Source organism: Molossus molossus, unplaced genomic scaffold (assembly GCF_014108415.1).
Source record: "Molossus molossus isolate mMolMol1 unplaced genomic scaffold, mMolMol1.p scaffold_m16_p_1, whole genome shotgun sequence".
Lineage (NCBI taxonomy): Eukaryota > Metazoa > Chordata > Mammalia > Chiroptera > Molossidae > Molossus > Molossus molossus.
In genome coordinates, this window is record NW_023425344.1 from 115,230,283 (window position 1) to 115,246,283 (window position 16,001).

Here is a 16,001-nt window from a genome sequence, read left to right on the forward strand (position 1 = left end):
GACCAAAGGTCTCAAAGATGGTGCGTTTGCTCTGTGTCCCTTAACTGAGCTAGGAATGAGGACAGGGAGAGCAACGCATGGCTAGTCTCTGACCCCAAATGTTGGCATGAAATGAACACAAAGCCAGGAAATGAGGAGCTTCGCAGTGATCACTAGCACTATAAAGAGGAGGTGAGGCAGACAATCGCACTTTTATTTTCCTTATGCTTTTTGACTGTAGATTTAATTTAATTTTGTCATGGCAGGATTAGCAATCGGGCCACAAAGGTGAAGGGACATAATAACAAGACAGCGTATTAATCCTCTATCCCACCCAAGGCAGAAGCAAAACCAAACAAATAGCGGCTTCCTGGAAATTGAATTTCTGTTATCCAGATGTCAAAGATGTAATACCCCAATTACACAAACTATCGCCACTGAAGCGTGCCAGCGAATATGCAATGTAAATGGGGTGAGCACACAGCGACACAACTGCACCGTCAGCATCTGGCTCTGGGAGTGAGTGATAATTAGCACTGTGTGTAGACACTAATAAACATTTATGTCTGAAATTACAACTTTTACCAATGTTAATAAGGGATATATTGGCAATCTGTAAAATAAAGGGTCTTGAAAAGAATGTCATACATTAAGCAATGGCAGACATTTCCTATTCTGACACAACGCCCCCCCCCCCCCAATTGCAAATGGCCACCTTGTTTTGCTGAGAAATTAATTGACATAGGGACCTACCTAAAAAAATGGATTGTGTCTCTTTGGCCTCCCCATTGACATTGTTGCTGAATTCTGAGATCTTATATGCCTCCTGATGGTAATCTGGGAGAGAAGACAACCAAAGATTAGAATTCTAATGACCTGCACGATATGAATAAGCAATATAGACTGGAGTCTCATTCTATATCAGTGGTTCTCAACCTTCCTAATGCAGTGACGCTTTAATATAGTTCCTCATGTTGTGGTGACCCCCAACCATAAAATTATTTTTGTTGCTACTTCATAACTGTAATTTTGCTACTGTTAGGTCTTAGGCAACCCCTGTGAAAGGGAAAAGGGGTTGTGACCCACCGTTTGAGAACCGCTGTTCTATATAATATGGATAACCTATACTTTAATTTAAAAATATAAATTTCCAGAAATTGGTCAATCACAGAATTTGTAGTTACTAATAATCCCTAAAACTTTGTTTACATGAAGTACACAAACTTGAAACATTACTTTGACTTTAGAAAACAGCTCTGCTTGACTATATGGTTTTCAGAGTAAATTTGGCCCACAGATACCAATTACTAGGCTTCTCTTCATTCAAAAGGATGTTTATAAGAAAAAGAAAACCATGCCCAATCATAGGCCAGGGGAGGATTCCAAATTTTTCTTCACAACCCATTTTCATGAGCATATGAATCACAGTATGCTTTAGAGTTACCTGACATTCTCAGTTTACCCAGATAAAGCCCTGCCTTTAAGCAGCTTAGAGGCAAATATACTGACTTATTATTTCAAACATAGTGTAACTTGGATAAGAAAGCAAGATTCCCATCTTTCACACAAGTGAGTCTTCTGCATTCAGCTACTATACTTTATTATGTAGTAGTTTGTTTTCTAAAAAGCACCTGCACAGCAGAGAGAAGAATCAGACTCATATTTAGGGGGAAAAAGAAAAAAAGGAGAACAATTTGCTATGTCAGTCAAACTTTAAAATACAGTATTTTACAAGCTTCTCGTGGCCACAGTGCTTTGGCAATCTATTTCTAAAAAGTAGGATTGCCTAGGTAAGGAAAGAGAAGTTCCTTCTTAACAGCTAATCCCTTTTTTTGGCCTTGGACCTCACAGGACAAGGTCTACAGAAGTACTCTCACTTTTAAGATAAAGTAGTAAGTTCCCTGAGGCCATAAATAAGAAGGCAGCATACATTCCTAAATGAATCAGAGGGACAAACAGGCCAGTCACACATGGAGAAATTTTAAAAGTACAAATGACTGAGTAATCAACACTGCTAGGGGGAAAAAATGTACACAGAAAGAGGAAAGAGCCAAATATTTTGAATTCGTAAAACTATTTCAGAACTCTTTCATTAAACAGTGTCAAACTGAAGCAGGGGAAACAGATACGAGTAGATCTTCAAAATGTCTGTAAGAAAACCATTTTCAGAACAACCGAAAGCAGATTTTATTGACTCTACATCATAGTTAGCGTAGCTTGAAAGTCTCTATTACTTGCAATTGCACTCTAATTTTCATCAGCTTATGTGTGACTTCCCTAGGTTAAGACAATTGCCTTGCTCTCTACTCTGATGCCAGAGCTAGACAAAGCAACCAGGGAAAAATGGACAGGTTCTGTGGTTTGGTTTTGACCTCAAGTTGATTCAAAGATATTTAAACCAGTAATTCTAAACTCAGTATTAGGACTTGTAACACTGCCACGAAAAAAAGTCACCTGCCTCTCTTTTAAAGTGACACAATGCATTTCCAGTTTACATCTGTTCTTATATTCTCACCGTTTTTTTTTTTAAGTCAAATCAGGAAAATAAAGCCTCTGACAAGTAACTGAACACACACTGTTCAAGTGATGACACCATTCAACTTTCCCCTCCCCTGATAAAATCAACCCAAGCCCAGAGAATGTGGTGCACACCTGTTAAATCCTCGGGAACTGGCTGGGTTTTTTGTTTTTTTTTAATGATACTTGTCTGACTGACAAGCGATCTATTCTAAGACACCTTTGCTACCCAAATAACGTATCTAGAAAACATTTCGGGTATCAACTATTCTTATATGGGCTTGTGTGGCTCATGAACTGCTTTTTCGTTGTTAAAAGAATCACGTCCACCCTTTCCCCTTCTCTTTGGGGGAAAAACCCCAAGCCCACAACCATTGGTCCGATCGGTGTCCGCAGGGCCTGATGCAAGGGCGGCTCTCCCCCAGCCCCCAACCTGGCCACTGGAGTGGAATACCAAAGAGGGCTCTCTGCTCCCCAAGTGTCATTGTTTGCTAATTTCCTTAGTGGCCTCCGACTTGTTTACGCGGAATAAGCCTCCCGTCTCCCTCCGCACAACTTTGCCCGCCTCCCCGCGTGTGCGCCGCGGCCCCTGCGGAGGGAAGTCGGGGGTCCCGAAGCCCAGAGCGGGCGCGGGCCGCGCGCGCAGCTGTTTACAGGAGCCCCGTCCTCGCCCGCCCGGCCCGGCGCCGCTTACCTCCGCTCACCAGTTTGAAGCTCTGGGATTTCCTGCTCCTCTTCCTCTCGGAGAACTCCATGGTGCGGGAGGCCGGGCTGCGGCCGCGGGCTGCCGAGGCGGCGGCGCTGGCTCCTCACCCGCGGGAGCGCCCAGACCAAGGTCCGTCTCTGGAATCCGCCGGGGGGAGGCCACGGGAGGGAAGAACCGCCGCGAACCCGCTCGGGGGCTGCGGCGCGCGGGCTCGGCGGGAGGCGCTTTCCTGGGAGAAGTGTTCCCTCCCGGCCGCCGCCCGGTCCCGCCACACGCCCCCGACCCGGCTCCTGGCCGGCTTCCGGGGAAACGGCCGGAGCCGAACTTTCCGTTGGGGAGCGAGTGGGGGGCGGGGAGGGCGGAGCGGGCGCCCCGGGATGTGGACGCGGGCCGGCCCGGGTGCAGCTCGGGACGCGGAGGTGGCGGCGGCGGCGGCGAGCGCGGCCCCGGGGACGCGGCGGCGGCGGCGGCGGCGGCGGCGGCGGCGGGCGGGCGGGCTGAAGGCGGCGGCGGCGGCGACGGGGTGCGAGCCGGGTCAGGGCGCTGACCGCCCCCGCGGGAGGAGGGGCGCCGAGAGGAGGCGGTGCCGCTGGGACCCCGGGCCACCTGCTGGCAGAGCGCGGCCGCGGCCATCCCCGGGCCCGGCCGCCGCCACCCACCAACCTGGCCGCGCGCCCCGAGGAGGAGGCGGAGGACACAGCACCCTCGGCCCAGCCCGCTGGCCTTCCCCCGGGGTCCTTAGGCTGGCTCCGGGGAGAGGAGTGGGGTGCAGCTCCCTCGGGTGGATCGTGTTATAAATAGTCCTGGGTGTTGGGGATCCTCCTGGCCCGCCCCTCCTTGCCTTGAGATCCAGGATGTCCAAGGGCTAGACTCACTGTTTTTGGGTAAGTTTTAGGAGAAACAAATACCAAAAACTTACCCATCTGCACTCTGCTAGGGAAGGAAGAGATTTTAGAATTTATTGGTGGGTATAGCAAGAGTGAGCTTCAGTATACCCCAATACAAAGAGGGGTGTAGGAAGAGCCAGAGTAATATTTTTTATTTATTTTTTATTTATTATTTAATTAATTAATTTCTGTTACATATGTTTTTCCTTTAAGGAGACAACTTGGTACGTGGGACTTGGAGCTGGTGGAAGGATGAAGGGGTGCAGAGTCTGTGGCTGCTTGATTGCTCTGCTGAGTCTTAGGGAAGAAATGGGCAAAGCAGGTGCAGGAGACTCTGCCACTTGATATAATAGGGCCACAATCGTTGACATAAACAGAATGCTTTTATTAGTTTTATATAATATTCTTTTCTGGGGAGCTATCATCTTTAAGGTGGGAAAGGAAAAGAATTTTACAGCACCTGGAAATGGCAGTGCAGGATATGACAAGCTTTAAAGTACCTGGCCAAACTGATCATTTCTAGACCCAAATACAGAGAGTAAAGAGGTGGACAACATATCCAGTACTGTGACAAATTCGGGTGGCCCCCAAAGAGTAAAGAGGAATAAGGGAAAAGAGTGTGTTGACAAACACGATAAGTTCTACTGTGAGTCTCACCGAAATGAGGAGACAGTCACTCGGTTCACTCTTATTGAACAGGGATACTCAGAGTAGGACAACTGGCAGGAATGGAGAAGTTGAAGGCAACTAGCATAAAGATACACACACTGGGAAACAAAACCAAGGAACAAGGTAGCCAACCAAGTAGTGGAGGCAGGGCCTGGTACACATCCTGAGGTCTTAAGTGCTATGCAGCAAGTGCCTGGCAGTTATACCTGGCCAGGTGCCAGCAGAACTGTTCATTCAGTTCCTTAAAGCAAACTCTTAAACAGGAGTTTCTTAAACTTTGATATTACTGTCTCCTTTGAGATTGCATTCAAAGCTCAGGACCCTTTCCCCAGAAAATATGTATAGGACAAACAAAATTTTGTATAGATTTCTTGGAGTTCTTAGACCATTGAAGCTCTAAAAGGGGCAGAAGGGATTAAAGTGACAACAGGGATTAAATCAATTACCCTATTTGTTTCTCTTCTTTTATTATTTATTTCTCTTTCTCTCTCTCTCTCTCTCTCTCTCTCTCTCTCTCTCTCTCTCTCCCCAGGCAGTTAAAAACTTGAGGAGGTTTTGAATGTTTCTAAAGAAAAAAAAGCATAGGACTTTGTTTCCTAGGCTGGGACCTTTTCCTTTTTTTTGTAATGTTTCAAACATGTTATTCTAAAAGCCACAAGGCTGAGTATTAGACTGATTGTGGAACATTTAGGATCGTTCATGCCTTGGAGCATAAATGATATTTTATTATGCTTAACTCTAATGAAATGATTTAAAGTGCCATACAAAGAAGCAAATCCCTAGGGGAGATATTAACAACTTAGTATTTTCAGTTCAAATGGGAATATGAATTCCATTTACTGAAGAAAATATTGTTGATATAGTTGAAAATATTTCAAATTAATAATGTTTTAAAGTAATAGTCATTTTCCTGGAACTTTTTTCCAAAGATGGTCTATGAGCCAGTTGATCTCCAGAGGCCATAGGTCAGGTTTGTCTTATTGACATATAGAGAAAATCAATAGATATTTAATTACTCCTCACATGGTGCAAATCACATTACCTTTATACAACAAAACAGTGAGTATTCATAAGCATTAAGTAAATACTAACTATGATATTTAATAAGAAGAAATTGCTTTAAGTGGTAGGTATCTGTATTAGTTGCTTGAGCTATCACAACAAAACACAACGAACTGTGTGGCTTAAACAATAGAAATTTATTTTCTCATAGGTTTGAAGGCTAGAAGTCCCAGATCGAGTTCTGGCAGTTTCAATTCTGGTGAGGGCTTCCTCCCTGGCTTTTAGATGGCCACCTTCTTGTAGTGTCTTCACATGGTTGAGAGAAAGAGAAAGAGTTCTGATCTCTTTCTCTTTTTGTAAGACACTAATCCCATTACCAGTGTCCCACCCTTGTGACCTCATCTAAACCTAATGCCCTCCCAGTGGTTCGTCCTATCTCTAAATACCATGACATTGGGAATTGGGGCTTCAAAGTGAATTTTGGGTGGACAAAATTCAGTCTTTATCAGTATTGTTTTTGTAACTGAATATAGTTTTTGTGTTGGAGTGTCCTGGGAAGTCCTGTAGAAGATGTACTAAGGTAATTTCTCTGCCTCTGTAGTTCAAAGCACTCAAAAGTTTTAGAACTGCAGGTTTACATGTTGTTAAACACTCATATCAATATGTATGTCAAATATTCTGTGAGTTCATGTAAAACAAACTTTGTATTACATGAGCATTCCAAAACTCAGCTGATTATAGATAAAGATTAAATGTAGATTTTAATCTTGGTCAATGACAGGTTAATTTGTCCAGAAAACATTAAATTTTTTTTTTTTTTTTTTAATCCTCACCCAAGGATATTTTTACATTTATCTTTAGACAGAGTGGGAGGGCGGGGGGGGGGGGGGGACAGAAAGAGAGAGAAACATCGATGTAAGAGAGACACATTGAGTGGTTGCCACCGGCACGACCCTAATTGGGGCCAGGACAAAAGGCAACTGAGGTATGTGCTCTTGGCCAGAATCAAACCTAGGACTCTCTGGTCTGCAGCCCAGCGCTCTAACCACTGACCCATACTGCCCAGGGCAACATTAATTTTAACCCTCATTCTAAAACTCTCTGAAAACTGTCTTAAAAGGAATAGCATTATGAAAATTTCCACCTTTATTTAGAGATCTGCTGCCAATAGAAATATACCTCAAGTCATATATTGAATTTAAAGTTTTCTATTAGCCACATTAAAAAGAGTAAATATAAACAGGTTTAAACTAATTTTAATAATATGTCTTAACCCAGTATATTTAAAATATTATCATTTAGATAAGTAATCAATATAAAAATATTAATGAGATATTTCACATTCTTTTTTGTTACAAAGGTTTGAAAATGGTGTGTATTTTATACTTAGAAGATACATCAATTCAGATTAGCCATATTTCAAGTGCTCAATAACCATATGTGGGTAGTGGACATATTGGACAGCTAAGATTTAAAAGACTTCTATGATTTGAACCATGCTATATACATAGATATGACTTCAACCAGATTACAGTATTGTTTAATATTTTTAATCAGTAACCCTCAAAACAAAGGAGATAAGCTGAATTGTATTTTTGGGCTTGAGGCTGTTTATAAATCTTTTTTTTTAAATTTTATTGTTGAATGTATTACAGTCTCCTGCAGCATAATAAGATTTTAGTCAGTATTTGTAGGTATGCTTCTATTTCAAAGCTAGAAAGACGATAGGGTGGGAGCCTATTATAAGAATAAAGAGCCCTGGATGGTTTGGCTCAGAAGTTAGAGTGTTGGCCCACTGACAAATGAGTCGCAGGTTCGATTCCAGTCTGCCTTGGTTGTGGTTCAGCCCCAGCCCTGATTGGGTCGTGTGGGAGGCAACCAGTCAATGTGTCTCTCTCACATTGATGTTTCTCTCTCTCTCCCTCCCACTCTATCTGAACAAAAATAGAAAAAGGTCCTTGGGTGAGGATTAAAAACAACAACAACAACAACAAAGAGATCTTTCCACTTAACACCTAGTGAAAAATAGTATATTTAGTAGGTTTGGCCGATTATAAATATTTCACAAACTTAATAAAAGTAGGTTGAACTGAGTTAAATAGCTTGACCAAGGTCATACTGCTGTTAAATGCAGTACAAGACTGAGTTCTGTTAAGCCCTACAGCTCTACAATACTTAATTTGGTACTAAGACAAGAAAATACTATTAGTATTTTCCCTTTTCCCTCCATTGATCCCCTCCTCCCCATTCCTGCCCCACTCCTGCCTTCCCCACACTATTGTATGTGTCCATTGGTTATGCATATATGCATATAAATTCTTTGGTTTATCTCCCCCCTCCCCTTTTTCCTTTGAGGTTTGTCAGTCTAACAAACAATTTGTACTTCTTAATCCCTTCACTTTTTTGCCCATTCCAACCCCCTCTCATCTGGCAACCAACAAAAAATTCTCTGTATCTGTGAGTCTGTTTCTGTTTTGCTTGTATATTTTGTTTGTAGATTCGATCACTGATAGATATGTATTTACTGCCATTTTATTGTTCATATTTTTGATCTTCGTTAAGAAGACCCATTCAACATTTCATATACTATTGGTTTGGTGGGGATGAACTCCTTTAGCTTTTTCTTTTTTTTTTTTATCCTCACCCCAGGACATTTTTCCACTTTTTGTTCAGATAGAGTGGGAGGGAGAGAGAGGAAGAGAGAGAGAGAGAAACATCTAGGTGAAAGGGACACATCGAGTGGCTGCAACCCACATGACCAGCCAGGGCCGGGGACAAACTGCAACCGAGGTATGTGCCCTTAGCAGGAACCGAACCCGGGTCTCTCTGGACCGCAGGCCAACGCTCTAACCACTGAGCCAAACTGGCCAGGGCCTTTAGCTTTTTCTTGTCTAGGAAACTCATCAATTCTAAATGATAGCTTTGCTGGACAGAGTAATCTTGGTTGTAGGCCCTTGTTTTTCATCACTTTGAATATTTCTTGCCATTCCCTTTTGGCTTGCAAAGTTTCTTTTGAGAAATCACCTGACTGTCTTATGGGAGCTCCCTTGTAGGTAACTAACTGGTTTTTTCTTGCTTTTAAGATTCTCCCTTTGTTTTTATCTTTTGCATTTTGATGATGATGTGTCTTGGTGTGGGCCTCTTTGGGTTCATCTTATTTGGGACTCTGTGTGCTTCTTGAACTTGTATGTCTGTTTCCTTCACGAAGTTATTTGTCATTATTTTTCAAATAAGTTTTCAATTTCTTGTTCTCTTCTTTTTCTGGCACCCCAGTGATTCAAATGTTGGTATGCTTAAAGTTGTCCCAGAGGCTCCTTATGTTTTTGGATTCTTTTTTTTTTTTTTTTTTTGCTGTTCTGATTGAGTATATTTTGCTTCCTTATATTCCAAACCACTGGTTTGCTTCTTGGCTTCACCTATTCTACTATTAATTCCCTTTAAATTATTCTTTATTTCAGTTAGTGCATCCTTTAATTCTGACTGTGCACCCTTCATTCCTGACTGGTCCTTTTCTATGCTCTTGAGGTCCTCACTAAATTCCTTGCGTATCCTTATAAACCAGTATTTTGAACTTGGCATCTGTTAGATTGCTTATCTCTCTGATTCATTTAGTTCATTTTCTGGAGTTTTGTTCTGTTCTTTCATTTGGGACATGTTTTTTTTTCTCTTCATTTTTGCTGCCTCCTTGAGTTTGTTTCTATGTATTAGGTAGAGTTGCTATGTCTCTTAGGCTTCATAAGGTGGCCTATTGTAGTAGGTTCCAGTGGCACAGCCTCCCTGATCACCTCAGTTGGGCCCTTGAGGTGCACCCCTAGTGTGGACTAAATACACTTTTGTAATAATTGAGTCTTTAAATAAATTGTTTTTTCCTGTATTGATTTTAGAGATAGAGGAAGTGAGAGGGAGAGAGAGACAGAAACATCAATGAGAGAGAACATCAATTGGCTGCCTCCTGCATACCCCCAGTGGGGATTGGGCCCACAACCTGGGCATGTTCCCTGACCTGGAATTGAACTGGAGACCTCTTGGTGCATGGGTTGATGCTCTCCCACTGAGTCACACCAACTAGACTGTTATAATTGAGTCTTGATTGCTGTTAGCACTTCAGTGGGAGAGATCTACTCAGGCTGATCAGCTGCAAGGACTGGCTGTGCCCACTGACCACTCACCTCTGACCTCCTTGGAGGACCAGCTGTGCAGGGGCCCACCACACAGAGCAAGACTTACTTCAGCAGGGCTCAGGTACCCACTGAGTCCTTTCCTTGAGTGTATTGCTTGTGTAGAGGTGGTTGTGTGGTGGTGCTTCAACATGGTCTGAAGCTGTCTACTGGGTGTGCTGGCTCTGGGACAAGGTCAGCCTCTGCCTGTGTTCTACCCCCGGCCACCAGGCATAAGATAGAAAGTGATCTGCCAATAGTTGCTTCTTGTGCTGGGATTGGAGGTGCCCAGGCAAAGCCAAACTGTGAACCAAGGCTGACTGCCTTTAGTGCCAGGCCTGGAGCCAGTTAGCTAGAGGTATGGGGCTCACTGGGACCAGGTGCTGCTTATTTGAGAGAATTTAGGAAACTCTGAAGCAGGAGCCAAGATAGGCCAATCCTATGGTAAAGCCACTGGAAACAGCTTGAGTGGGCCCAAAAGTTGGGTGGGGTAGGGCCTCAGGAAGTCACCAGGGAGGGGCAAGTGAGCCAGGTTGCTGGAGTCTCAGATATGGAGCCCTTCTGCCAGCCCTGTGGGGGAAGGGCTCACCAAAGGAACACAGGCCTCAGCCAGCTTGTCTGTCTGGGAAAAAGCTGCCTCTTCAGTTCTCACCCAGATGCCAAACAACTTCGTTCTTCCCTGTATATGTCTGATGCCTTTCAAGCTGCCCCCAGCCCTGGAGCCTGGAGGGAGCAAGTCCAAGCAAATCCATGCGTGGGCCCTTTAAGAGGTGCTGCCTGGGGCTCCAGAGGCTTCAGCCTCCCTCAGCCTCAGTTCCTGCTGGTTTTTACAGCCAGAAATTATGGGGACTTTCCTTCCTGCACTGAGACCCTAAACTGGACCGTCACTCCTCAAAGAGGACCTTCCCAGCCCAGGTAGCCCTACTGATTTTTATCTGCCACACGTGGGTGTGGGACCAGCCTGTCCTCAGCTCACCTCTCTTACCAGTCTTGATGTGTCTTCTTTAATTTTGTAGTTGTAGGACTTCCATTCAGCTTGATTTCAGGCGGTTCTGAATGATGGTTGTTCTGTAGTTTAGTTGTAATTTTGATGTGGTCGTGGGAGGAGGCGATAGCGCCTTTTCCTATGCGGCCATCTTGACCTGAATGTCTGTTTACAAATTTTTGATTGGAGTCTCTGGAATTGAAAATCCTGTCACTAAGTAGATTCTAGCATCCTTCAGGAAGATTTAATAATTATACATATCAATTTTTCAGGTTTATGACATTTGTCCATCATAACGGTCATGAAAAGAACAGGCATCCCTACTTTTGCCCCAATTTATTAATTTGTTGTTGGCCTTACTCAAGTTTCCACTTTCATTTGCTTTATGGGTTTTAGTGGTTGTAATTTAAGAGAAAGTAAGCAGTATTTATAATGAGATTACTTAAGTGAAATGAGAACTTGGAATGCTCCAAAATGATATTACCTTATATGTTTTGTAGAGCTATTCTTAAAGGAACATAAGGATATTTATATATGACCTAATAGGTTTAGTTGCTATATGAGGTTGGAAGATATTAATATTCCAAGTTTGCAAATGAGGAAAATTTGTTTTCTTAAGACAGTTTAAAATCTTTTTTAAAATTTATTTTTAGAAATCTTTATTGTTGTATTACATATGTTCCTCCTTTTTTCCCCCATTGATCCCCTCCTCCCTGCTTCCACCCCACTCCTCCTGCCTTCCCCACACTATTGTCTGTGTCCATTGGTTATGCATATGTGCATATAAGTTCTTTGGTTTACCTCTTCCCACTCCCCCACCCACTATCCCCCCGTCCCTCGGAGGTCTGTCAGTCTGTTCCCTACGTCCATGTCTCTGGATCTGTTTTGATCGTAAGCTTATTTTGTTCATTATATTCCATAAATAAGTGAGATCATGTGATACTTGTCTTTCTCTGACTGGCTTGTTTTGCTTAGCATAATACTCTCCAGGTGCCTCCATGTCATCTCAAAGTTTCTTTCTTATAGCTGCATAGTGTTCCACTGTGTAAATGTATCATAACTTTTTTATCCACTCATCTATTGATGGGCACTGGAACTGTTTCTAGATCTTAGATTTTGTAAATAATGCTGCTATGAACATAGGGGTTCATATATTCTTTTTGATTGGTGTTTCAGGATTCTTAGGATATATTCCGAGAAGTGGGATCACTGGGTCAGATGGCAGTTCCATTTTTGATATTTTTGGGAAACACAGTATTGTTTTCCATAGTGGTTGCACCAGTCTGCATTCCCACCAGCAGTGTACTAGAGTCCCCTTTTCTCCACACCCTCACCAACACTTGTTGTTTGATGATTTGTTGATGGCAGCCATTCTGGCAGGTGTGAGGTGATACCTCATTGTGGTTTTAATTTGCATTTCTCTCAACCTGTGGGTCGAGACTTTTTTGGGGGTCGAACGACCCTTTCACAGGGATCACCTAAGACATAACAGTAGCAAAATTACAGTTATGAAGCCACAACGAAAATAATTTTATGGTTGGGGGGTCACCACAACATGAGGGACTGTATTAAAGGGTCGCGGCATTAGGAAGGTTAAAAACTACTGCGATGACTAGTGACTTAGTGCATTTTCTCATATATCTCTTGGCCATTTGTGTGTCCTGTTTGGAGAAGTGTCTATTCAGGTCCTCTGCCCATTTTTAAATTGGATTGTTTGTCTTCCTTTTGTTGAGCTGTGTGAGTACTTTACATATTTTAGATACTAACCCCTTATTCAATGTATCGTTGGCAAATAGGTTCTCCCAAAGAGTGGGTTCTGTTTTCATTTTGAAGATGGTTTCTTTTGCTGTGCAGAAGCTTTTTAGTTTGATGTAGTCCCATTTATTATTTTTTTCCTTTGTTTCTCTTGCCCTAGGCGATTTATCACTGAAAATTCTGCTACTTGTAATGTCTGAGATTTTGATGACTACATTTTCTTCTAGAATTTTTATGGTTTTGCGACTTACATTTAAGTTTTTAATCCATTTTCAGTCTATTCTTGTGTATGGTTTATGTTGGTGGTCTAATTCCATTTTTTTTTTTTGTATGTTCATGTCCAATTTTCCCAACACCATTTATTGAAGAGATTGTCTTTATTCCATTGTATGCTCTGGCCTCCTTTGTCAAATATTAATTGAGCATAATGTCTTGGGTTGATTTCTGGGTTCTCTGTTCTTTTCTATTGATCTATATGCTTGTTCTTGTGCCAGTATCAGGCTGTGTTGATTATGATTGCCTTGTAGTATAATTTGATATCTGGTATTGTGGTCCGTCCCACTTTGTTGTTCTTTTTTCAAGATTGCTGTGGCTATTTGGAGTCTTTTTTGATTCCATATAAACTTTTGGAGTATTTGTTCTAGATCTGTGAAATATGCCGTTGGTTCTTTAATAGGGACTGCATTCAATCTGTAAATTGCTTTGGGTAGGATAAACATTTTAATGATGTTGATTCTTCCAATTCATGAACATTGCATATGCTTCCACTTTTTAAAATATCTTCTTCTATTTCTTCTTTCAATGTCCTGTAGTTTTTTGAGAACAGGTCTTTTACTTCCTTGGTTAAGTGTATTCCTACATATCACAATTTTCTTGTTGCAATTTTAAATAGGATTATTTATTTACTTTCTCTTTCTGAGTGTTTATTATTGGTGTATAAGAATGCCATTTAATTTCTGGATGTTAATTTTGTATCCTGCTACTTTACCAAATTTATTTATTAAATCTAGTAGTTTTCATTTTTTTTAGAGTCTTTAGGGTTTTGTGTACAATATCATGTCATCTGTGAATAATGACAGTTTTGCTTTCTACTTTCAAATTTGGATGCTGTTTATTTTTCTTTCTTGTCTGATAGCTGTGGCTAAGACTTCCAGTACGATGTAAAATAAGGGTGGTGAAAGTGGACATCCCTGTCTTGTTCCTGTCTTAAGGGAAATGTTTTTAGTTTATGCCCATTGAGTATGATGTTGGCTATAGGTTTGTCATATATGGCCTTTATTATGTTGCAGTATGATCCCTTTATTCCCAGTTTGCTGATCATTTTGATCAGAAATGGGTGCTGCATTTTGTCAAATGCTTTTTCATCATTTATTGATATGATCATATGATTTTAATCTTTCATTTTGTTTCTGTGGTGTATCACATCTATGAATTTGCGAATATTGTACCAGCCTTGCATCCCTGGGATAAATCCCACTTGGTTGTGGTGAATAATTTTTTAAATATATTGCTGGATTTGCTTTGCTAATATTTTGTTGAAGATTTTGGCAACTATGTTCATCAGGGATAATGACCTTTAACTTTCTTTCTTTGGAGTGTCTTTATCTTGTTTAAATTAGGATTATGCTTGTCTCACCAAAAGAGCTGAGTAGTCTTCATTTCTCTCTTTTTTTATTTAAAAAAAATTTTTTATCCTCACCCGAGGACATTTTTTTGATATTTTGTTCAGATAGAGTGGGAGGGGGAGAGAGAGAGAGAGAAACATCAACGTAAAAGGAACACATCGAGTGGTTGCCACCCACACAACCCCACCAGGGCCCAGGACAAACTGCAACTGAGGTACGTGCCCTTAGCGGGAACTGTACCTGGGTCTCTCTGGACCACAGGCTGACGCTCTAACCGCTGAGCCAAACTGGCCAGAGCAGTCTTCATTTCTCTTGAAGTTTTTGGAATAGTTTGAAGAGAATAGAGGTTGGTTCTTCTTTGAATGTTCAGTAAAATTCCTCTGTGAAGCCTTCTGGACCAGGGCTTTTGTTTGCTGGGAGTTTATTGATTATGTCTTCAATTTCCTTAGTTGTTTTGGGTCTATTCAGATTTTCAGGATCTTCCCGGTTGAGTTTTAGAGGACAGTATGATTGTAGGAATTTGTCTATTTTCCTAGGTTTTCTACTTTTCGTTGAATAATTGTTCATAGTATTTTCTAACAATCATTTGTATTTCTGTTGTATCAGTTGTTACTTTTATTTCTGATTTTGTTTATTTGCGTCTTCCCTCTTTGTTTCATGGTTAATCTGGCTAAAGTTTCATCAATCTTGTTTATCTTTTCAAAGAACCAGGTCTTGGTTTCATTGATTGATCTTTTGTTTTTTTTTTTTAGTCTCCATATTATTTATTTCCATTCTGATCTTTATTATTTCTTTCCTTCTACTTTGTTTTGTGTTTGTTTTTTGTTCACTTTCTAGTTCTTTAAATTGTAGAGGTTGATAGTCTGTTAGAAATTTTTCTTGTTTCTTAAGGTAGGCCTATAATGATATTAACTTCCTTCTCAGAACTGCTTTCTCTGTGTCCCATAGATTTGTGTTGTTGTGTGTTAATTTTCATTGATTCCAGGAAGATTTTTAATTTCTTCCTTGATCTCCTTGGTTACCCATTCATTGTTTCATAACATGTTATTTAGCCTCCATGTGTTTGGTATTTTTGAGTGTCTTTATTGTAATTAATTTCTAGTTTTATACCATTGTGATCTGAGAGGATGCTTTATATGATTTCAATATTTTTGAAATTGTAGAGACTTAGTTTGTGTCCTAACATGTGGTCTATGTTTGAGAATGTCCCATGTGCACTTGAGAATAATGTATATTCTGCAGTTTTGTGGTATCATTATAAATATCAATTAAATCCATCTGATCTAGTGAGTCATTTAGGGTTTCTGTATTCCTGTTAATGTTTTGTCTAGAGGATCTATTCAGTGATTACAGTGGGGTGTTGAAGTCCCCTGCTATGATTGTGTTGCTATCAATCTCTCCATTAAAGTCCTCCAGAATGTTTAAATACATTTAATATACTTTGGTGCTCCTATTTTGGTTATATCTTCTTGTTGGATCAATCTTTTTAATATTATGTAGTGGCCTTCTTTGTCACTTCTTACAGCCTTCATTTTGAAGTCTGTTTTATCAGTTATGAGTATTGCTGCCCCAGATTTTTTTTCATTTCCATAAGCTTGGAAGATTTTTTTCCATTCCTTCACTTTCATCCTGTGTGAGTCCATAAAACTATTTTTTTTTTTAGTGAAACTCGAATGGCACACTGGTTTCCTCATTATCTTAAATGTGATGCATTAACCT

At 41.1% G+C, this 16,001-nt stretch overlaps 1 protein-coding gene and 1 long non-coding RNA gene across 6 annotated transcripts in view; one reads left to right on the top strand and one right to left on the bottom strand.

Moving 5' to 3' along the window:
- The window catches only part of BEND7 (BEN domain containing 7), an 80,178-nt gene extending 76,927 nt beyond the window's left edge, over positions 1 to 3,251 (bottom strand). For 2 of the 3 annotated variants that reach the window (XM_036273807.1, XM_036273806.1), the window contains exon 1: positions 3,191 to 3,234. Coding sequence is in view for 1 of the 3 variants with exons in the window: in XM_036273808.1 (XP_036129701.1) it covers positions 733 to 816; positions 3,191 to 3,251 (145 nt within the window). In the remaining 2 variants the exon portion in view is untranslated. Of the gene's footprint in view, positions 1 to 732; positions 817 to 3,190 lie in introns of all 3 variants that reach the window. The other variant, XM_036273808.1, reaches the window with a different exon arrangement.
- Positions 3,252 to 3,996: 745 nt separating this feature from the next.
- Positions 3,997 to 16,001, top strand: part of LOC118634715 — a 121,533-nt gene continuing 109,528 nt past the window's right edge. For 2 of the 3 annotated variants that reach the window (XR_004960391.1, XR_004960390.1), the window contains exon 1: positions 14,459 to 14,496. This is a non-coding gene — a long non-coding RNA (uncharacterized LOC118634715). Of the gene's footprint in view, positions 4,087 to 14,458; positions 14,497 to 16,001 lie in introns of those variants that run through there. The other variant, XR_004960392.1, reaches the window with a different exon arrangement.